The 23,539-nt window shown below is 42.2% G+C and overlaps 3 protein-coding genes across 3 annotated transcripts in view; 1 reads left to right on the top strand and 2 right to left on the bottom strand.

Annotated features, from left to right (window-relative positions):
* Window positions 1-22,549, bottom strand: part of LOC108092364 — a 73,764-nt gene extending 51,215 nt beyond the window's left edge. The window contains 3 exon segments of the mRNA XM_017191901.2: window positions 2,006-2,900; window positions 3,296-5,939; window positions 22,092-22,549. Coding sequence (XP_017047390.2) covers window positions 2,006-2,900; window positions 3,296-5,939; window positions 22,092-22,100 — 3,548 coding nt within the window. The 5' untranslated portion in view covers window positions 22,101-22,549.
* On the top strand, window positions 6,927-7,668 carry LOC108092366 (protein FAM210B, mitochondrial). Its single transcript, XM_017191903.2, has one exon. The coding sequence runs from the start codon at window positions 7,026-7,028 to the stop codon at window positions 7,608-7,610; it is 585 nt and encodes a 194-aa protein (XP_017047392.1). The 5' UTR covers window positions 6,927-7,025; the 3' UTR covers window positions 7,611-7,668.
* A 387-nt stretch (window positions 22,550-22,936) lies between the features above and the next one.
* On the bottom strand, window positions 22,937-23,525 carry LOC108092309 (NADH dehydrogenase [ubiquinone] 1 subunit C2). Its single transcript, XM_017191844.2, has 3 exons — window positions 23,342-23,525; window positions 23,120-23,263; window positions 22,937-23,057 (listed from the first exon to the last, which is right to left on the bottom strand). The coding sequence occupies exons 1-3, from the start codon at window positions 23,496-23,498 to the stop codon at window positions 23,008-23,010; spliced, it is 351 nt and encodes a 116-aa protein (XP_017047333.1). The 5' UTR covers window positions 23,499-23,525; the 3' UTR covers window positions 22,937-23,007.
* Window positions 23,526-23,539: the final 14 nt, after the last annotated feature.

Below are 23,539 nucleotides of genomic sequence, written 5' to 3'. Positions count from 1 at the left end.
ATAAATTCAAATTAGTTTTGTATACAATTTATAATCACAGAATCGCAACTAATAAATACAAATTCTAACTGCGTATGATTAATTATTTATGGCAATTAAGCGTTTCATTTTAACTCCCATTCAAATAACTAAAGCGGAACCTTCGCATTAAATTCACTCCATTAGTATTCTCAAAATAACTAAATTCTCCCATTACGGGTAAACCTTTCATGAATTTGCGTAATCCCCAAGCGGATTTTGAATGCCTACCAATGCAGTTTTCAACAAAACCAATGATACCTCCACACCTTGGATGCATATACACCATATATACGTATATATATTAGCATACCAGTTGACTCAAATTAACTCGCTTTGAGCTTAAGCTTGGGCGTTTTTCACACACTCACGCTCATCGGAATCGAAAGCCAAAATAAAGCACACACTCAAAGATACATTCACATCGCTCGGTTTGTTATTGCCGGCTCAGATGATAAATACATACAATACTATACTATGTATACTTCGCCTTGCGGCTTTGGCTTGTTAAAATAATAGACATCAGATCAAAATTAAAGAGATCTCGCGGGTAAAAACAAGTAACCAGCAACTACGTACATGTTATTCCCCGAATCGTGGCTAACCAGAAATGAAAATCTCTTATCTAATGCATTTTTATGGGCGTTCGTCATGTAAATAAAATACAACTAAAATAAAAAAGTCAAAAGATGATAATTTTAGAGACAAGCTTTGGCTGGGCTTTGTTAATTTGCGGCTGCCATTGTTTAACTGTTTTATTTTTTTTTCTGCTGCTGAGTTGCGGAAAAATTTGTAATTGAAAATGTTTTGCATGTTAACTGAACTGCGAAAAAAAATAACAAAACTGGGAAGAGCCGAACGAAACAAAAATGTTTGTATTTAAATGGAAATTTGTTCTGCCCTCTCGAGTTTGTGAACAATTTGTGGGCTTGCTTTTGAGCTCTGCCTCCCACTCAAAAGTCAAAGTTCAGTGGTATCAAATTCGCCTGTTTGTTTGTGTGACTTTGCTCTTAATTTGTATAATGCATGCACCTCGGGAACCCAAATTATCATTTCAACAACCGCAAGCGATTTGTGTCCACATGACGAGACAACACAAACGCTTTGAAATTAGTATGAGTGGCTTACTCAATACATATAGATATAATTTCGCACTCTAACTACCTATATTTGGATGGTGTCTAATACACACGACACTAAGTACTTCAACGCACTTTAGTTTTCTAGTCTGAATAGCAATTAATTAATTTTTATTAGCACTTAGTTAGTCCAAGAAATTACGCATCTAATTGAGCTTGCATGGGCTAGGTCAATTTTATTTATTTACTCACACCGACAAATGACGTCAAACTGGGATCGGGCAAATAATTGGCACCTTTTGAGAAAGTTCGGTAGTAAAAGGCAATAAGCACGCCTCATTTCTTATTTTCCACAACTAAGTTTTTATTTATTCGCCGCTCATATCTCATTGAATTTCAAAGTGAATCGAAATGCTTGATGAATTATTAAAGACCTGGCTGCAATCGTTATCTACGCAGCGCGCTGCCGAAGTCAAACGCCCCTGAACTCATTAAAGGGTGGGCAAGACAGGTGTGTAAATGGCCACTCAATTGCCTATCAAAAACCATTCCGAAAGTGGAGCACCCAAACAAACGCGAGAATTCCATCAAGGGAAACTGGTAATGATAAGGAGATTGATAACATACCAAACTTCTATGGGGCGATAAGAAAGTTTGCAGGAGATATGCTAAGGGCAAACAAAGTAATCAAAAATAAATAAATTAAAGAGCTTCTGATACTCAAATTATTATATTCGTATTAATATAGATTTAAAAACCTTTTCGAGGCTCCAAACTCTTTGCAAAAAACTTGAAAAAAATTTTAAAATCCCGCCTTCAAATATTTCCGAGGCTTCTTATCACACCCTTATCATTATCTTGCTATAACGTTTTCCGAAATAAATCAAATAGTATCTCCCATCACTTACCGACTGACGAGGGTCGACTGCAGACGCTTCGCGGGCGGCGAAGTGGGCGTGGTGGGGGAGGTGGGCGACTTGGGGGGCGGCGCCTTGCCCGCGCGAAGGCCACCACCCACTGACCCGGCGCCAACTGAGCCTTTATCCAGTGGCTGCCGCGTTGGCGGGGTTCCGTGTGGGGGCGGCGAGGGCGTGGCACTGGCCTTGAGCTGGTTGGGCGAGGAGGAGCTGCTGCTCGATCGCTTGGCCAGAATCATTTTGGGTGGCACTTTGGGCGTGGCCGAAGGCGAACGCCGGGCACTAGCACTCACACTCGGACTGCCGCGCGGACTGGAAACGGAAACGGATCCCGAACCGGAACCGGAACCGGCACCGGAAGCAGGACTCGAACCGGAAGCCGGCGTCATGATCCGTGTGCTGGACACCTTGGACTTCACATCGTTATAGTTTGTCTTGATCAGGGATTTGTTACTGGCGATCTTATTCATCACGGCATCCCATTTGTTGGGCGTGTGCGCCTTGCGGTTTAGTGGCGATTTTGGTGACTTTGGCGATTTCAAAACGCGCGATTTTGCGACGGCGGTTTTGGTGGTCGATTTGCACGATTTCGGCGAGGCGATCGACGAGTTCGAGGAAACGGAGCCGCGGAAATTCTCCACCGTGCAGAGCGACGACAGCGAAGCGTGTGGACGCGGCGAGCTGGTTTTCTGAACTGAGAGCGCCGTCGGAGATCGCGCGCTGCCGCCGTCGACGCTGCAGTACGAGGTGCGGTTGGAGAGCGACAGGGAGAGTGTCGTCGCCGCCGAGGAGGAAGAGAGACAGCTGCTGGGGGGCCGCTGCTGTGGGGCGAGCTGATTCTGCTGCTGCTGTTGCTGCTGTTGGGTGGGAGCGGGCTGACCTTGACCTAGGGAAGGGGAAGAAACCGAACCGTGTGCTATGGATTAACAAGCGTATAGAATGTCGCAGCCAATGAAAACGAATAATCAGTATTAATTATAAAAAAATTCTGGGATTTGATTTGTATTCTTTACATTATCATTGATCAATGTGTATATCGTGATGTCATATCTTAAATATCAAATAAAAAAAGTTTGGATTGGATTTTTAAGTACAATATTCAAGTTATTATCTGAATGTTAAGCTTTATCATTAACAATGTCATTGATCAATGTGAATAAAGAGATATCGTATCTTAAATATCAAGTAAAAAAAGTTTGGATTGGATTTTTAAGTATGTACAATATTTAAGTTATTATCTGAATATGAAGCTCTGTTTTATTATTGTAATCCAAATCTCACCTTTTCGCATGGTCTGCGAGGAGTCGTCCGGCGACATGTCCACATCGACGTCCACCTCCAACTCCGGCTGGCGCATCTCCTCGTCGCAGCGGTTCTCCACGTCGGTGAACACGCCCGAGGACTCCATGCAGGAGTCCTCCATCTGGGGCACCGAGGCGCTGGGCTGCATCATGTCCGGTCCGTACAGCTGGCCATCGATCACCTGGGCGCGTCGGTCGCCGCGATGCAGGACGTCGTCCGCGTCGGATTCGGTGAAGAAGTCGGAGTCGGTCATGGGATCCTGACGCCTCAAGGGTGCGGGATTCGGGGGCGGGAAACTGGGCTGCCGGCTGACCCTGCCCAAATGGGGTCCGTTGCTGGGGGAGTGATCGCAGGCTCCGCGGGAGGCCGGTCGCGACATCTCCCCGTCGCCCTGGTAACCCGTGTCCAAGCTGGTGACACTGGTCACGCTGGTGATGAAGCTGTTGCTCAGCTTCGAGTGCTGCGAGGTGTTGACCTGGTTCTGGGAAGCCTCCACCTGCTTCACGATCTCCGACTTGATTTCAATGGGATCCAGAGGCAGTTCCTCCGGCGAAGGAGTCTGCTCCATCCGCAGTTGCATCAGATTCGGATGGTGCATCCTAATCATCTCCAGGTTGTGCAGCAGATTGTTGTGCGGCGAGTCCAGGAAGTCCTTCATCTGATCTGGCGTGAGGATGCCCAGGCTCTCGTCCAGATCGAAGGAGCTCTGCTTCTTCAGCAGTTGCTGCTGCAGCTGCTGCAGTTGGGTGGAGGAGCTGAACGAGTTGTCCACCAGCTCGATGGAGCAATCCAGTGTGGTATCCGGCAGATCCAAGCCGAAACTGTAGCGGGTTCGCGCTCTTCCCGAAGTGGAAGTCAGGGTATTGTCCAGAGCCCCATTGCCATCCATGCTGATGTCGCCATCCGGCGTTCGAGTGGGCAAAACCAATGCACTTTGAGCTTGTTTCAGTAGGGGAGACAGCAGATGAACCGGCTGAGGAGTTGCCTGGCCCATCATCCGCATTCCATGAGGCGTCGTGGTGGCTGATTGGGGTGACAAGCACAGGAGTGAGTGCTGGGGAATGGATCTCCTGCCCGCTTGCAGGTGCAACCTACTGGGAGTTCCCCTCTCCAATTCCTGGGTCAAGTTCAACAATTGAATGTGCCGCGGCGACTGCAACCCACTGATGTCCAGCAACTTTTCGGTGTTGAGAGTGGAGTTCAGTGGCAGCTTCATGTTGGATTTATCCGGCGCCAAGCTGGTCAACGTCACGTCCAGCGTGTCGTCCGTTTCCTGGCCCAGTTTCTCGAGGTTAGCGGAACCCTTCGAGCTCAGGATGTCCAGTCCAGATGGCATGGAAATGTGCTCCAGCAGGGGCAACTGGTCCATGCTGAGAGTCAGATTGGCTCCTTGGTGGATCACCTTCGTGAAATCCCCGGGTTCATTGACGGATCTCGTGAGATTCGTTCCCCGAGTTGCCAAAGTCGTGCTAAGGTTGGATTTGGTGTCCATGACTTTCGTGGCATTCTGCTCAGCACTAATGATTTTTGTTGTATTTCGTCCACTTTCCATTATCCTAGATACAATTTCTGCTTTTTCCTCTATAGTTTTCGTGAGGTTCAATCCTCTCTTGAAGGTTTGGTTGCAATTTGCTGCCACCTCAAAGGTTTTACTTATACTAACTTCTCTATCGACCGAACGAGTGAGATTTCCATCTAAGGTTTTGGTGACATTGCCCACTCCCTCCACAACTTTTGTGAGGTTTCCGATTCCCGGAGAATTTGCGGAAATTGTTCTGGTGACATCCTTTGCCGGAATCACTGGCAGTGTTCTACCCATTATCCCCGATGAGTTCGCCGAGTGTGTTGTGTTGTTCTTGGAGGTGACCGTCATCTCGTGGGTGGTGTCCATCGAGCAGAAGGTCCTCAACATCGTTTTCGACGTACTCTGTGGGGGTCTCACAATCTGAGTGATGTCAGTCGAGGGAGAACCCTTCAAAATTCTTGTGGAATCCATAACCTTGGTTCCATTTAGGCCCGGTGAATCATGGTCCATGGTTCGTCCGAAAGTGGACAGCCGAGTGCTCTCCAGTTTCATGCGACCCGACTGCTCCTCATCCTCGCAGACGAAGGTCTCGGACCTCAGAAGTGGCATTGGAGTGCTGCTGGTCAGCTGATCGTTGGCGATCATTCCTCGCTTTCCCACGGGAAGTGGAGTCACGGGCAGTGAGCTCGTCATTTCATTTGATTCATTCTCCGAAATTCTCACCGAAGAAGTTGACGACTTGGGACTGAAGTACTTCTTCAGCACGGTGGTGGTCCTCTTGCTGAGCAGGCTGACCGCATTGTTGATCCGCTCCCCGCTGGCGCTCTTCTTCAGACTGCTGCCGAGATCCCGCAGAGCCACAGAGGATGGAGCATACGAGCTGACGGGACGCGGCTTCGCAGGATCGCTGGGCGCCCGAAAGATCTGCGTGGCCTTCGGAGCACTCGTCGGTGGTCGAATGTGCTGGGTGGTGAAGGTGGCGCTGCTGGTGGTTTTATTGGTGGTGCTGCTGCAACCGCTGCTGGCCAGGCCAAAACTACTTGGCTTCGGCAGCCGCGAGACGCCATCCAGTCGGGGAATGCGCGTTGTGGCCGGATCCTGCGAAGAAAAAGGGAAAACAGAGGCGTGTAATTAAGTAGAAGCTCTGAAAGGATGCTCTCTGCACACAAATTGCTCCAGATGGTGAGCTCTCAAGTCGCTGTTTTCCCTATACCAAGATTTTCGTTGACCTCGCGAAAGTACACCATAAAAAACCGCTTTTTATTAATATTATTAAACTGTTTACAACATGACAAATTTGTGCAAAACTATAGTGACACAATCCTAGTTGTGTAATTTAATATAATAAATATAGAAAACAAAAATAATTTCATATGCTCTTAATCCTGTTTTTTTATGTATTTTTCTAGTGTAGCTCCTCTTTTGATTTGGCGCCACCCAGATCCATTCAGGCATCCGCATCCTGCACGTGCCCAGACTTTTTGGCAGTGGCCAATGTGGTGCAAAGTAGTTCAGTGGGGCGTTTCCACTTGGCACCAGTTCAACGCACTTTAGAGCGCTTTCAGAAACAGGGTTAACTTCACCCCCAAAAGCACCCTTATCTTTTCGCCTTTTGCTGATGTCACCGAAACTTATGCTGCTCCGTTTTTCGGGGGAGATTTTACGATATCGTTTTCCACCCCCCGAAGCTAATTGCAGTTTAATCAAATCAGGAAAAAGGAGCAGCGACTTCGGAAAAAACTTTATGGCACCGCTGAACTGTTTATGGCCGAAAAGAGGGGTGAAAAGCGCAGCGGCGTCACAGCCTTAATGAATTTATAACGTTACGGGGGTCTTTATCATGCAGCCAGCTAATTATGCACGTACAAAAATGGAAAAATAAGGATGGCAGGGTAAAACTTTATAGACAAGTGAGGTTCTTACTAACGAGATTTCACATTTGGATTATAGGATTAACGTTAATGCGCAGTGTCATTGTTTTAAATTGAAGCCAAACAAAATTAATTAAATGCAGGAATGAATATGAAATAATTCACTTCAACTTGCAGACCGCTCTTAAAACTTGTTAAGATCGTAACATGCTTTGTTTTTAGGTGTTCTACGATTTTCTAAATTCTTAGTAAACAGATAAATGGTATACAAGTTTTTCAATTTACATACATTTTTTTTGTGTTCAGCAAAAAAATGTTCATAAGATCAAGCAAGGCTTCTGCGCTTCTTGGATCGGGTTTTCCCATTGGTTTTAATTATCTCAAGAGGATGACAGATGTTCAAGTCATTCGCTGGAGTGCACAAGGAAATAACATGGCTGCCACTCCGAACACTCCATCCATTAAGTGCTCACAGGAATACAAATGTATATCTCAAGCTGTACTTGTCAATAGCCAAGGATGCGTGAGGCGCAACTATAGCACCGAATCAGCTTCCACAGAGACGCCGAGTGTTAAATTGAGCAAAAGGCAGCTACTGAAGCGGGCATTCAAGGAATACGGAGCTACAATCGTTGCCTTTCATGTGGGCATTTCAGTGATTTCGCTTGGGGGCATCTACGCTCTCGTATCTACTGGGATAAACCTGGTTCCCGTTCTGGAATTCCTTGGCATAGGATCGTCGGCGATTGCAGAGAAAGTGGCCACAGGAAGCACCTTTGTTGTGGCCTACGCCGTTCACAAAGTCTTTGCTCCGGCCAGAATCAGTGTGACTCTGGGTGCCACCCCGCTTATTGTTCGCTATCTGAGATCCAAAGGTCTCCTAAAGCCAAAGGCTTAAAGCAGATAGCGCGAAGAGTTTATTATAATGTTTAATAAAAAAATAGTGCAAAATTTCATCTTTGAATTTAAGTTTTGTGGTTAGAGATTTTATAGAAAGCCATTACTAAACTGCTTGTGAACGCAATATAAATTGTCTTCATATCAACGACACCATCAGCTGGAAAAGTTGGTTTAATGTGCTAAATGCTTGCCAAACAATATCCGACCGCAAAGTTTGCCAACGTTTAGACTGACAAGGAAAAGTTTCTTCATCTTCATCTAGCGATCTGCTCTTTTTTCGGGGACTACGCTGACTGTGCTGCATGCCACACAATATGAAATGCACTCGATGGCAGTTTACACAGGCCGACTTAATCGAAAATGCAATTTCAACAGACAAGTTAAACAAGCGAGCACTGCTCCTCGAACTTTCGGCTGGATTTCGGGCGGAGAAATGTGGAAATAAAATCTACAATGTGGCTGCCTGCCACACCCTTCGCCATTCGGTGCCCTTGAACTTTTTCGCGTGAAAGTTTTCGCCATCCTGAAAGCAGAGAGCCCCGACCAAAATCCTGATTGTTATCAAGTGCAAAATGCACAAAAGTTTCCGACGAAAAAGGTGGAGGATCCGGACCCCACAAGCTGCTCCTTTTTCAGCTGGCTCCGCCATATGTGGCCATAATTATTCGAATATGGCACGTTAACCGGGGAGCGGAGCAGCTGCTTCTGGGAAATGAAATGTTTTCGATAACCGCGCGGGCAAATTTGCATAATGGCCTTTTGGCACTGCAATACGAGCCGTGTCCTTGGGGCGTGCGTGTGCAGGATAATGAGGCAAACATTCCCGATTAAAGGCTAAATTATGGGGTTTACTTAGCCAGCGATTCGGGTGAAAAAGAACAAAGCATCTGATTTAAAAAGGAATTATTACATTTAAAATGTAATAGCTTTTCCCGATTTCAATATGGATTGCAGTACCTTGTCCACAAGAAAAAATTGGGTAGCAAACGACTCGATGCACCAAATATTTGTCACAACAATATGTGTATGTTTACGCGCGAGGATATGGGAGCACTACAAAAAAAGGACTCGCCTCGGTTGAAACACAAATAAATACTGTCACAGCAAAGAGACAGAAGGCTACTGAATGCCTGAATGGCTGAATGCCGGTACAGAATTTCCGGGGAGTCCGGGGCATCGGGGGTGGATTGAACCTGCCACCACCACCAGCGAGCAGCAGCACCACAACCACCAGAAGCCACCGCACCACCAGCTGCATGTGGGTTAAGCGCAAACGCATGTCCTGTAGTCATGACAAGCCAGCGAAAGAGCGGAACCAAATAAAAATTTATCGATTTCCATGGCAGAATTATAACGTATAGCCATCTGGCCCCGCCCCTGTCCACCATAAACTTCATTTTTTTATCGATATTAATAGCGTCTAGCGTGGGGGGCAGATTTCCTATGAGCAGTGCATAAAATCCGCAGAATAGTGGGTTGTATAAAGCCCGGTTTGTGTGTTCAGCTTATGCATGAATAATTTGCATTGCCAACTTAGGGCCCCGTTTTGGCCAGCACCACCGCCACCGCCACCCTTCAATCAATAGCGATTGTCGAGGTTATGAAAAGGCAAGTAAAGAGCGCTAAGGAAGAGGGAAAAATAATGCTGAAATGGTTTAACATTGATTGAACAATTTACCCGATTCTCAATCGATTGGAAGGAAAGTGCTGCGAGTTGAATTGGTTGTGCTTTCGTTTGATATGCATATTAAATCAAGATGAGAGGGTAAATGTACGAATTGTTGGAAATGAGTAGTATTTGAATAACTAGTTCATATATAATATTTATTTATCCATGAAACTGAATTAAATATTTTTTTTTGTTGTTTTCCTTTATATTTCCTATGTATGTATCATACCATTCCATCCCTTTCCCTTTTAGATTACTACCCTAATGACTTTCATCCATCCGTCCCGATTCGAAAGGCTCAATCAACTGAGCTAGTCTGCTGAAAATACAAGTTACTGTCTCCCTGGATAGTTTACAACGCTACTAAAAACATTTTCACAAGCCATTAGCTCGTATCCATCAGGAACACTAAGCGGTTTATCTCTGGCAGGACAACAAAGTGCAAGGACTGCAGCAACAAGGACTCCGAGGAGGAGGAGAGTGGCAAACATTTGCAATTAGATGGGAAAGCCGGTCCAATATACTTTGCATACTTTGCCGAGCAATAAAAAAGAGGCAATCCCGCCGAGAAGAAACACTGCGCATCTGCAGGCGCTTTTTGTAGCATACTTTAATGCGCTGCGGCAGCCGGCTGTGTTACTGCGTCGATAAATCGCCGAAAATGTCTGCGAAATAACATTTTTAATATCTCCGGCAATGTGTGACACAGCCTGCGACTTGTTCTAGACCATCATCTGTTGTTTACGATTCCTTTGGACGACTGCCGCAGGCGTGCGTAAAATTAAATCATTTTTATAGACCTATTCTCGTCCTTCCGCTGTCAACCCGACAATTAATGCTCTTGCCAAGCCATATATATTTCACGCCAGACACGGCCCGACTGTATCCGGGGACTTGGATCAAATTTATGTGCATCTTGACTAGTTTTAAGTGGCAGCAGTTAAGGCGGCGCACATGCTGGGAGTCCGGAGAAAAGAAATTACCCTGATTTAAAGTTGCAAATCAGCAGAGTGAAACGGCAAATACAAAGCATACTGCCAGGCTTTGATTAAAAGCACTCGGGGGGAAAAACAAAGGTCACGACAAAGGAAACAGCTAAGATGAAAAGCCCGCAGGTTTATACTTTAATTCGTTTTGTTTAAGCACAACGTAAGGAGCGGGAAATGCCTCAAACGCTGTGTAGACGAGTTGCTTACGATTGTTGTACAGGAATTTTCATTCCGTGCTTGCTCAAGTGTTTACTACTTATTTTATGTTGTAATTAAGTTTTGAAGACATAAAGCTCTAATTAATGCGCCTCTGAGCAGAATCACATGTGGCTAAGCTGCTTAAAGTTTTGAGGACTCTCGAGACATTCTTCTAAGAGGATTTAAGCAGGATAATATTTAAAAGGAAATTGCAAGGAAGTTCATGTGGAGAAAATCTAAGGAACCGGAATAGCTTTTATTAAAGCTTGTAAAATTTACTGACCTCTTTCTAATTTCCCCTTTTTGGCAGAAATCTATAAATTCTATTCATATATTTATTTTCCACTACATTCAAATAGACAAGTTAACTTAACCTAAGCACAAACAACTGCAAAGCTTTCTTTACAACGTTTTCAACTCAAGAGGAGCAGCTGAAATTTTCTAAGAAATATGCTTCTACTTGGTATGTAACGAGCATTTGGGCATAATTTATTATCCTCCAGGGAACTCACACAGGCCAGAAGGAAGGACAATCCGAAGACGATGACATTTATCAAGTGTGCAACTCGAGCAAGACTTTCGGTATCTACGAACATCCTATGTATTTCTTCGTTTTCTCTGGCATTGCAACTTTCTGGAGCAACGCAAATTTAAAATGTAAATCGCCTGCTGCAAGACGAGTTGTTATGCCCCACGGCCTTTCTATGGTGCATCCATTCTGAATCGCTGGCCCCCACCATCTTCATCGGCGTTTCTTGCAACGTTCGTGCCTTCATTTTCGTCCCCAATCAATTTTGTAAATTGCATTTGCGATTGATTTGAAAGCATGTTGTTTCCTGCACCCACCCCTGCCTCCGACTTCCATGCATTCTGAATAAGATGAGAAATATTACCGGACTGTTGCCTCTGCCGTCGTTGGACAGGTGCAACACGGCGTATGCGCAATTTGTTGTGGTCAATGGATAGAGGGGTTGTGGTAGGTAAGGAAAATACTTCAGTTAATGGAATTGCGACCGTGTGAACCGAACAACACATCAATCAAGGTCAGATGCTCTCCGTAATGTGAGTTGCACTTGATGGCAATTTTATAAGTATTATAAAGCATTATTATTATTATAATATGCTGTTTTTAATAACATTGAGATTCTTTTAAATTACGGTTCATTTTAATTCACGTCTGTTTCTAGTTTAATTTAATTTCTCTTTGTCACTATTTTTAACCCAAATTCAGCTTTTCATTACCACAATTCAACGGACAGTCCATTAAAAGCGCATTATTGTATAATGCAAAATATTCAATTCGCCCTCAGGTATGAGAATTTCCCCATTCGACTAATTACACATCGAAAGCAAAAATGTGAAATTTCTGTGCAACTGAATATGGCATTTTCCGAAAGAATCGTTGACAATAATGAAGCCGATGAACATTTTGTGGTTATGTCCATTCTCATTGTTATTGCGTTAGTTATTCCACCATTGGTTGGGGTGCATTTAGGCCAGTCCGAATCTGTTTGCGTCATTGTTCAGTTTTAGTTCTCTGCGGTTGCCAGAAATTGTCGTAATGCATTTACGGACATCGCACACACATGTGGCTCGAGTGCGGTTTTGTCGCTGGAAATGTTGACAATGAACTGTAAACAAGATATCTGCCATCTCCTCCTGCTTTCTCCTTTCAGTTGCTTTAAATTCTTTGCCAAAAACCGTACTATATTTTTATTGGTCTACCATATTTTTCTGTATTATACTTTCACCAAATATGCTAGCCATTAGCTCCGTCAAATGTTTGTATTTTGTATTTGCCTCCATTTTGGTTTCACATCCAGCCCCTATAAATTACCCACGCTTGACAATATTAGCTCTCTTCTAACTCGTTACTCATACGCAGCGTGGTCACGTTGTTGCCTAAGCTCTGCGCTGCTGTATACGCTGCATTTCGGGCTTACGTTTTGTTATTTCTCACTGCACTCGTTAGCCTTGTCTGGTGCCAAAATAAAATGACAACGTTTTCCCTGCGCGCCAAACCAAAATCGTAAATCATTTTTGTTGTTTTTTTGGGCGTTGGCAAAGGTAAACAATGTCACATAAGAGCCCGCAGTTGTCTGTCAGCAGAGAAAAAGAGAAAGATATGAGGGAAATGTGCAGAATATGAGATATAGCTACTCAAGTTTCTGGTGCCCCGAACTTTGACAGTTACATGCGCTGCACTGCTGCGGAATGACAAGCGAAAGGCAAAAAGTGCAGTGAGTTGCACAAAATTTATAACCGCCACATTCTGAAATTCACTTTCGCAAAATAACTTTAAGTATTAATTTTTAAATAATATAAAAAGATAATAATTTAAGCTTTTAAAATTAATTATCAATGTAAAAAAATATATTCTGATTTTACCTGATAAAAGACGTTTATTTATTTTTTTCCCCGTTTTTACTCTTTCAGCCGAAAGATTTTGCGAGTGAGAGTGTCAGTCTGACTTTTCTCTTTCGTCTGCGTTCGTGACAGCACGTTATTTTTGGGGGCGTAAAAAGGGGAGTGAAGGGTTGGTGATTTGGGTCAACTATCGACTGCAATTTGAGCCTTTCAAACTGTCACCGACAAAGAACGAAGGGTTCAGCAGAAAAAAAGCAGCCCGAGCAAAAGTTGTGGAAAGTGTGACAGCAACTCATTGCAGATGGACATTTGCGGGGTCTGCTGGGAATCCCTTGAAGTGCTATGGAAATTTGATTTCAATTTCCATATGATTTTGATTTGGGCAGAAGAGTGGAGTGCGGGATTGCAGAAATTTATGCAAATGAGGAATAGTTTTTTCGTTTGCAAACCGAATGGCTTATTTTTGCGGTCTGGATTTTTTATAAGAACCAAATCACTGATTGCGAATCAAATCATTTGAAAAACGTTTTATTTACAAGCCATAAATCAACAGAAAGAAACTGTGATATATGTGTATAAAAATTTAGTCTTAAAATGTATACCAGCTACTTAAACAATTTTCTGCTTTTGAAAACTTTTTCCTTTACATTTTTGACAACAAGTATCTGCACAGAAAGCCAAGCGAAAATTCTGAAAAGTATTTGTTAATTTTTTTAGCTGGTTTATCGTTACGTTGTTTGTCCAACTTAGTAATTTGCACTTGACTGCAGTGAAATCGGAAAATTTTACTGGTCGAAAACATTGGTGTTTTTTTCTACTCTTCTTAGTTTGCCGCATTGCAAATTCAACTCACATAGTTTTCACTTTGAACTTTTGGCTGAGAAACTTTCCCAGCAACGCAATTGCATCTGGCTAGTGGGAAAATAAATATGCAGTAGGGAGAGATAGAGTCGTTTGACTTTTGACCTACACTGCATCGCAGATCATCCCCACAACTTTGCAGCTAAAGATAATCCACGTTTATCTGAGCAGCAGTAACAGCATTAAAATTCTAAAAGTACTGCCTTGAAATTTAATCAAGTTAATAAACACTGCGAAACCCAACCCGGGGATTTTACATATGTTGAAGTGCATAAATAACATTTTCCCCGTTGCTCGCAGCAAAGTTAGAATATAGTTTTTTCCTAAATTTTATACGGTTTTTTTCCTTTTTTGTTGCATTTTATTTAGCCCTTGGCATCTGCTTTGCATAGTTTTCTGAAGGTCGCTAGGATATCTGTCTGTGTTTGAGGGCAGGATGCAGGATGTGCGCTGGTCTTGGTGCACACTCAAGCGTACACACACATTTGGAAGCTTGTGCCGGCAGTCAAACGCTTTGTAAACCTTTCATCTTTCTACCTTCCTTTGGTTTGCTCTCTGTCCCCCTCTTCCGTTCCTTCCCCTCGTCCTGCCTTGGTCCTTTTCAATTATGCTGCTCGAATGAAGCGAAGGGACAGCCGAAGAAAAGAGGAACAAGGACGAAGGTCGTGCGAGACGCTCGCAAAAGTATGCTACATATTTAATGGCTGGCTTAAAATCTTTTAGGACGTCTGGAAACATCAGATTTCAACTGGCTTTGCAGTTTGCAGGGCAAAGAGGACATAATCATAAAAACACAAAAGAAACTTTAACTAAGTATTACAGAATAACGAAATTGGGCTGTGATTTGATAAAATGTAAGTCAAGTTCTGTAAAGGTTTATCTATTGAAGAAAATTCTACAACACTTGAACAACATAATATTTACATCTACAGTAATCAGAATTTACCATATCTTATAATAGTATTAAGTCTGAACGTAAACCCTCTAATGCATCTTTAACATCTTTAACTTTATATCCAAGGGCAGTAAAATTACGCACTCATTTGCGGTAATGTCACCACCTAAATCGCTCCGAACTCCGTGAAGAGTTGACTAACCCCGAATGTGCCACATTTTTTGTTCCTCCCGTCGTATATACACACATTTACTCGTATAATTTCCAGGCTGAGTCCATTAAATGCAGTGCAACCAAGTTGTGTCAACACCCCAGGTGTGTGGAGCTTTCGCACACACATACGCATCCACAATTTATAAACATTTGTTGTGGCGGCCAACGGGTCGTATGAAATGTGACGTTACACAAGCGGGAAGAACGAAGAACGACGACACCTGGCGTGCAAGTCATTAAGTGAGCTTGTTTTTGTGCTGATTTCTCTCGTTGTTTTCAGGGAAGAGGCCATAAAAACGCCGTGCGCCCCGCACACATGCACACGTAATTATAATGAGCATTAAAACGGACGTCTGTGGCCTAACCCTTAGTTTGTCTTGGTGCCCCGCATGCCCCACCACGCAACCCCTGAATGCTTTATGGCGCAACTGGTGAGAAGAACTCGCCTGGCACAATATTTAACCCGGAATATCTAGCTAAACGCAGAAAGTGTTTGCCCGAGACAATCTCGACTCCCAGTGGCGAAATTCATTTTCTTGTCGCTTGCAAGGCATTTGAAACAATGGTTTTATGCACTGATGCCCTGAAGTATACTTTAAAAATGTAAAATAAAAATGGAAAGCAAAAAATGTTTAGGTATCCCAAAGAAAATCAAATACCTTGCACATCTTTTATTAATTTTATTTCAAAGCCTTACAGAATATTAAAATCTGAATAATACCTTTTAACAACAATGTTTCCAAATTAAAGATCCCTATCGTTCGCTGATTTTCTTTTCCCCTAATTATAAACAAAACTGATATAATTAAGACTCAGTACCCACATCAAATTAATCCCTTTATTCAGGACGAAGGACTTTCTGTACAGTTAGGCCGGATGAATTTTGTTCTTTTGTTTTTTGTGGGCAAAAACGTTGTTCGGAACCTCGGCAAAAGGAAAATGAACGCCACACAACGACCGCATTTATGTGCTTGTATTTTGTTAGAGACTGCGGTGACTTCGTGGCGCTTTCCTCTACTTTTCCCCCAGCACTTTCCCGGCCTGGTGCTTCCGTAATTTTAGACGCTTTCGTCTTTTATTTGCGCCTTTTGCTCGTTCATATTTTATGCTGGCATCGCGTGCTCAGTTGTTCTAGTGGTTGCCACTATTATTGTTGCTACTACTGTGGTTTCTCCCCCACTCATTGTTTATAACGCTTGTTGCTATTGTCGTTGTTATATACATGGGAGTTAAATTGGGTTAGTGAGTTCTGTTTCCATTGTTTTCCCTTCGGTTCTACGTTTTATTTCTCCTTTTTCAGTCTCACTTTTGCCTTTTTCTTGCAGGAATAACAACAAAAAAATAGGAAAACAATTGGCTTTCCCTAGTGCAAATTTTAGCAGGGGATTTCCATTCGGAGCATTATGATTTATGGACGGTTCACTTACGGAAGCTTTCAATTTACATGAATTGGCAAAAAAGGATTTGTAAGGATGTCGGAAAAATGAAAAACATGCTTTTAATAACAGACAATTAAGAGCTGCTGTATTTCAATAAAGTTTAAAGCTAAAGCCGGCAATTAAATATAACTTATTAACGCACAAACAAATAATATTAAATGCAGAAGATAATATTAATATTTCCACCCAACTACTGCAATATTTACGCAATTTCCAACACCTTCTATGGCACACCACATTATTCAGCGCAGCTGACAGACGATGTCACAAGTTAATTGGTTTATATCCTCGCAATCTGCAACGGAAAGTGGTGAAATTATTTACCCACATGACCCGTACACAGGTTCCACGTCATCCTTCTTGGCAAAGCTGATTTGAAACAAATTAACCGCACATGCCAGGAACCACAGGAATGGTCGAGCACCGACACTCGAAGGGATTTGAGCGCACGGCACGGTAAGTTGGCAATTTTCCCGTGCGGCCAGCAAATCGAAATGCGATTCACCTACCCGTGTATATCCCATCCGTATCTGCAAATGGGTGGCCCCCAGTCACGCTCTGTATATATCCTACACCCACATCTACACCTACTCTTACTCGCAGCTTAATGGCTCATTGCTGCACAGTTACACAGAGAATTTTAGTTTGCAAAATGATCTGGTTTCAAACCTCGTTTGAATCATAAATAAAACTTCTGTTGAAAAATTCCCTGGTTCTGGAAAACTTTTTACACACTTACATTTTGAAAATAATGTACATAGTTTGAAATATAATAGGTTTTCTCTTTCAGTGGTTAGATTTCTCAAACCCTTCTACCTTGGCCCGATGACAGGCGCTTAATTTTCAATTACAGACACATAAAGTGCGAGAAGCGGACTAAACCGCCCAACCATCCAATCCAAAGCCACCCAACCACCCAACCTCAGACTCAGATCCGTTCACCCAGTACTATAATGCCATCATGTGGTCAGGTGCTCCGCCAAATGAACACACACGTGCAAACACGGAAACTTACACGGCTTTTACACCTTTCACATTCCGTTTTTATTTAATTTGGCGCCCATCAGACCAAATATGTACTCGGATGTGTAAGTTGGTGTGATGGGATATAATGGATAAAGAGTTCCGTGGAGCTTATGTTAGAAAAGACAATAGTTAATTTAAACTTTATATCATTTGTTTAAAAATATTTTATTTTAAATTAACCTGAACTGAAGATTTCACAATCCACATTCAAAGACATTCCGTGTTTTACCTGCCGTTCCACCAACCAGAATCTTTCATGAACACAATTTTGTCTAATCGCTTTTCAACGGCACTCCTTCCCGGAAATTTCCAGCGCACTACCCCATTTTCCGTATATAAAATTCAATTACCATCTGCCCCTTTCATGTTCGGCGGGTGCAGTTAAAAAATACAACCGAAAAGAACTGAAATAACAACTTTTTATCAATTCCCGCACATGCCAGCCCACAAAGAGAACTCCATATCCACCTGCTATGGTTCACCCCTCACTCTGTTTTCGTTTCATTTTATTAAATTTTTTGTGATTGCATTTGCTCGCGGGTTATGCTGATTGCGCTTTTAGTGCCGTACGAACTACAATCAAAACAAATTGCCGCCGTAAAATGTGTGTGCGTGTTAATATTTAATTAAACCAAAAGTAATTTGCTCATTTAAAATTATTTCAGAGCCATATTGGTGTAATTAAATCGTTGAGTAAATTTGCATAACACAAGGGCTGGGCAGCAAATTTATTGTGGACACCCGCGTATCTTTCATCTACTTTTATCCATTTGCCATTCCTCAAGCTGTCCAAAGAAATTTGCCGAGACGCAAGTCAAGCAAACAAAACACAGGGCTTGGCAGCAAATCGCAAGTCACACAAAAAACAAACAAGAGAAGGAAATTGTAAAATTCTAAAGAGGGAAGCAAAAACGCTACAAATTTATGGAGTCCACAATGGGCAAATGGAAATTTAGAAAGTGAACCGAAAACTGCTCTTCAAATGGGGTTTGAAATTCCTTTTAGGTGTACATTTAAAATTAAATAAATAATAAATTCAAGCTTTCAACTCATCTTAAATAAACAAAGTTAGCAAGATTTCTTCCATGTAATATTGGTATAACTTCAGAAACCAAGTTTAAACAAAAATCTCAGCAGCTTTTGCATGTTATTTAAGGGTATCCTTCAGGCTTAGTCAACCCGTTCGTTCTGGCTAAATTTGCACAATGCTAATACACCATTTGTCAGGTCATTTAATGGTCTCTGGTCCAAGTCCTAGAAAGGACACGACTCGCTGTCTGGGGTCAGCCCCAATGTTGTACGAATGGTTTTTATCTATGTCGCCCCTTTTATTTATGCACCCAATTGCAATCCAACCACTTCAACCCCACGAGTGTCTACTTTTTGTGCAACTTAATTAAATTAGAAGAAGTGGAAAAACACTTCAGAGTGTAGAATGCCGCATTAGACAATTGGCTGGCATCCCAAAGAAAGCTGAACCATTTATCAAAAATCTGTATATGCTTTTTCTTGCCTCTTTCATTTATTTATGTACCGACTTTATCTATCAAATCGAAATCAAATCACCTTGAACCCCGGGGCTGAATGATTAAATGAAAATTTGTCAGGGGCATCTGCTGCCGCTTGAGCCTCAACGCAAACACTATTAATTTCGGGACAACAACGGATGGAAGTAGGAAGCCACTTCGTCCCCTTCATCGTCCCCTTTTCCGCCATTCTCGTTTTATCGACTAAGCCGCACATGTGCGGCGTTTTTGCCCGAAAACTTAGCCAGGCACGTTAAAATTTAAGCCCGTTTGACATTTTGACAGCGGTTGCACTTTAAGAAATTTCTAGGCCGGCGAATTTTTAAGTCACTATAGGAAATACATTTTAGAAGGATATTTTTGTAGAGTGTATATGGGCATGAGAAGTAGTGAAAAGCAGTAGCATCTAAAGGAGGTGAACTGCAACGACGTCAGTACCTCCATCCATGTCTATGTCCCTGTCTATATGTGTTTTTGTGTGCATTGTCGTGCCGTGGCCATGAATATTTAATGAAATTAGCTTAGGAATCTTACAACATTTTGCCGCGTTTTCTCTGCGACACTGGCGACCCACGTGCTTGCACTGGAATTCGTAGTGGTGGAAAGCCGGGGAAATGGTGGTGAAGCCACGATGCTTGCGACGCCCACAAATATGCAAGGATAATGACGCTAAAGAGTTTCTAGGCGAAGGATGAGACACAGTGCAGTCAGCTTACCCAATTTTATGTAGTTTTTATGACGTGCCATTTGTAGGTAAAAAAACCTAATTAAACTGCATACTAAATTAACAATTTCCCAATCAAACCCAAAACGAAACCATGATGTTGCCAAATAAGCATATATCCATGTTTGTTCAGTATACATAACTAACAAAGCAATTTCAGATGCATTTCAATATGTAGCCGGAAAGCGTTTCCAATAAATTTTCATGCTGCGAAAGCAGCCATGAATAAATGGAAAATTGCGGAGCGAAATGTTAGGCTAGAAGCCCCATTCGCGGCATGCAACGCATTTTGCGTTAAGTCAATACAGAAATGCCACCGCCGCCAGCATAAATCATATATGGCAAAAGTGTAGTAGATCAGCTAGTATGTGAACACGGGGGGTCCCGGAAAATGGAAAGGGGCGATAAGCTCTCCATATTGAAACAGATGCTGCAACTGAAAGTGTTCGATGGCAAGAAGATGACTCCCTGTGGAAGCCATTGCAAACGGAAAATATGTGGCATATCAACTTACTTAGTATGGAATATGAACATTTTCGTAGTACTTATGATAATCCCCACTGCTTTAAATAAATGAAATCAAATAAAATTCTTTAAAAGGTAAATATCCATTAAATAACGACTTTGAGCCTCGCATAAACGAACTTTCGGGCTGATTTTCTAGATCTTGGCTGCAGTCGTGGGAGGTCCTGGGTACATAAGTATACAAGAAAAATGAGTTCACTTATTGTTAGTTTCGCCCCGTTATCCTTGCACTTGCAGGCAGCTCCTGCGGTTGCGCCTGCTGCTGTTGACACGAAAAAAGTATATAGGAGGCCCCCCTGTCGACAATTGTATGAAAGCAATATAATAATACTACAGGCTGCACATAATGATACAGGGGCAATGGCAAAACGACAAAATGGATGAAAGTGGGGGAAAAGTGGGCGGGAAAGACTCTGATGATTATGAGCATGTCGCGTTACTGGCAAAACAACAACAAAATCTAAAGGCATTGAAAGATAGAAATACAGTCAATATATATTCTCCATACCCTGTAGACATTTCAGTAGGGTTTGTGGTAATTTTGAAAGTAAAATGGTTATAAAATAGAGGAACTACAAAACTTTTGAGAACTGATTTCTGATGGAAAATTTTTGCGCTTTTAAAAATTTATATTTAGATGAAAATATGTAGCTTTTTTTCACATTTTTATGTAGTTTTAGGATGACCGAATATTCTATCATGGCATTTCGCATCCTGAAAAACCTATTTACGCGTTCTCGAAAGGCCACTCAAGGACAAAGGACAAAAGCTACAAAATGGCGGGGAGTCCTCGCTCACCCCTGAGCACATAATAATGGTTATATCTTTAGAAGCTCCAGTGCCTCGGAATTTCGCTCTTCGCCTGAACTTGACTTGAGGACATTTGGCCGCATTTGGCGTGCAAATCAAAATTTCATAGGCAGCCAACGAAGGGAGGGAAGCTAGTGGAATGGGTGGGGAAAAGTGGAAAACTTTAAGATAGAGGAAAGTAATTTCACGTTGAGCGACAAGTGGCAAGGTAATTTATCAAGAGCAAAACAAACCTGTCAAGAGCGAAAGTTCCTCAGGCAGACACGCGACATTGGTTGGGGTCTTCCAACCACCCACCGAACCGCCCACCCACTCACGAATCACCCACGTGGTGGGTCATAAAAAATGTATTACCAAGTTGGTTCGAGCTGCACATATCGACGAGAGACGCGAGCCAAAAACCTCGAGAAAAATGTGGCTCATTTCGAGCACGGACTTTTCCTGGTCACTGAGAAATGGCTTCACTCCTTCACCGCTTTCCGGAACTTTAATCCCTTGATTGGGATTGAGGGCTCCTTGGATTTTTATGGTCCTACATCGTAATAGCGTGCAGATTGGCCCATGAGCAAAATATCTTCATTGTTGCGGGCGCGGCGAGCGGAAGGCACTCAAGTAATTCATTCATTAGCCTGATGGACGGGATTCAGAGAAGGGTCTTGGGAGAAAAAAATAAGCAAAGTCCATACTTGCTGTTTATTCATAGAAGTCTGATGAATACCATACCATATTAAAGTGTTTTAAAGTAGAAAAAAATATTTGTTCAGAGCTTACAAAAATTCAACCCATCCTCTAACTCTTTTCTTAGTTTTTCAAACCTTTCGATTTTTTGCTTTCTTTACGACAAGCCCCCAAATCTCTTCCATTTCCGCATTTTATCCGACTTGATTGTACCTTCTTGGCATAACTGTTTTTATGGCTCTACGAAATTTCGTTTTGCTCCATACAACTCCCGTTCAATTTTACACATCATAAAATATCGTGGGGAATCGATTCCTTTTGCAATCCAAAGAAATCAATGCGAGTCCACAGAACGTGCATAATTTATACAAACGAGGGGAAATCAACCCACTGAATCCACCCAAAGGATAACATCCAACCACCCACACACAAGCAATAAAATAAAAACCAAATTGACAAACATTTGCCGTGGGAAAGTGGAAGTCGAAAAGGAGCAGCAACCACCATCTGTTCGTAAATAAATAATTTCGCAATAAAATTAAGAGCCCAGCTTTCCTACCTTTGCCATAATCGTTGTTTGCTGATAAGAAAATTCCCAGGTGAAAGAAGCCGACGGCTTTCCGTTTTATTTTTTTTTTTTTTTTTTTTGGCCACAAAACGCAAAGCGAAAAATTGTTTTGTTTTGTAATTAATTATAGATAATAGCTTTGCCCAGGTTGAACTATTAATATTAACATTTATTTTTCACAAATTTCACTTTATATCGGTTTTCGTAAATTGTAACGGTAAAACGAAGACGCACACAGGCACAAGCACACAAACTAAGCTTAAAATAAATTTTTGTTTCATGAATATTGGGTTTATATATAATTAAATTCACTTGGTTGTTATACTTTTTTAAAGATTTTTTGCACGTTTTTTAGTTATTGTTTAAAATAATTCATTTGCGGATGAGCATTTTGCGAAGACACATCCTACAAAAATTTCGATCCGTTTTTCACCGCGACAAAAGAGTATTAACTGAAAGAAGACCCTAACTTAAAGCTGGCATTTCGAGCGATTATGCCATCGATGTATCGATATAAACGATGGTTCCGAGTCCCGCTAAAATCTAGCAATGACTCAACCCAAAAAAATATTAAAATTTCTTAAGCTCATTAAAATAAGTGTATTTAAAAATGTTTAAATTTACAAAAAGTGAAACACAGTATTTTCGGTCCAACGAGTCATCTGTATAAGCTGTTTTGAGAATTAAACCATCCAGCTATTACCGCATAACATACGGCAAATAAAATTCTTGTTTGCCCCTGCAGATTGCTTTCATTTTCTTTTTGTTTTCCAAAGTTCCATAGTTAAATTATAAGTACCTATACGAATAGGGTAATCATTTTAGCTAATTTCGCATTCATATTACAATTAAAGCTGTTTTATTAACTACTTCCGTCGTTCGTTTAACAACAAAGATTTTGATCCACTTAACGAACTGGCACCCAACTCTCGAGGACGTCGCCGTACTTTTTGCGATCTGAAACAAATATTTGGCTTATTTCATCTTTCCAAAGGCTTTAAATCCTTTATAGGACTCACCCTTCACGGGGAAATCGTCGGGATGCAGTTCAATGTAGTGCCGGAGGACGGCATCTCTTTTGGCCAAATAATCGTTTCTTTTCTGGTCGAAATAGGATCCTGCGCCGACGCCAAGGACTCCAAAGGCAATATGCTTCTGGATGCCTGCGAATTGTAGGGATTTTATTAGTTAAATTCGACAAAAACAATGTTACGTCACATGGAACCGCAGCGAGAACTCACCGGAAAACACGGGCCTACGGAATCCCCAGTTGACAAAAATGGCCACGCCGACTCCAGCCAGTCCGCAGGCTAGGGGATTCCATATCGGCGACAAGAAAGACGACTGGCGGTTGCCTTTATTTGTCAATAATTCCAGTGGATCGTTCACAGCGCTCATGTTGATAGGAAAAAAACAATAGAGGTGACAGTGTTGCCAGA

The sequence above is a fragment of the Drosophila ficusphila genome, unplaced genomic scaffold (assembly GCF_018152265.1).
Source record: "Drosophila ficusphila isolate 14025-0441.05 unplaced genomic scaffold, ASM1815226v1 contig_412, whole genome shotgun sequence".
Taxonomy (NCBI): domain Eukaryota; kingdom Metazoa; phylum Arthropoda; class Insecta; order Diptera; family Drosophilidae; genus Drosophila; species Drosophila ficusphila.
The sequence above is the reverse complement of the archived record's forward strand: the minus strand, read 5'-3'. Positions and strand labels throughout refer to the sequence as shown.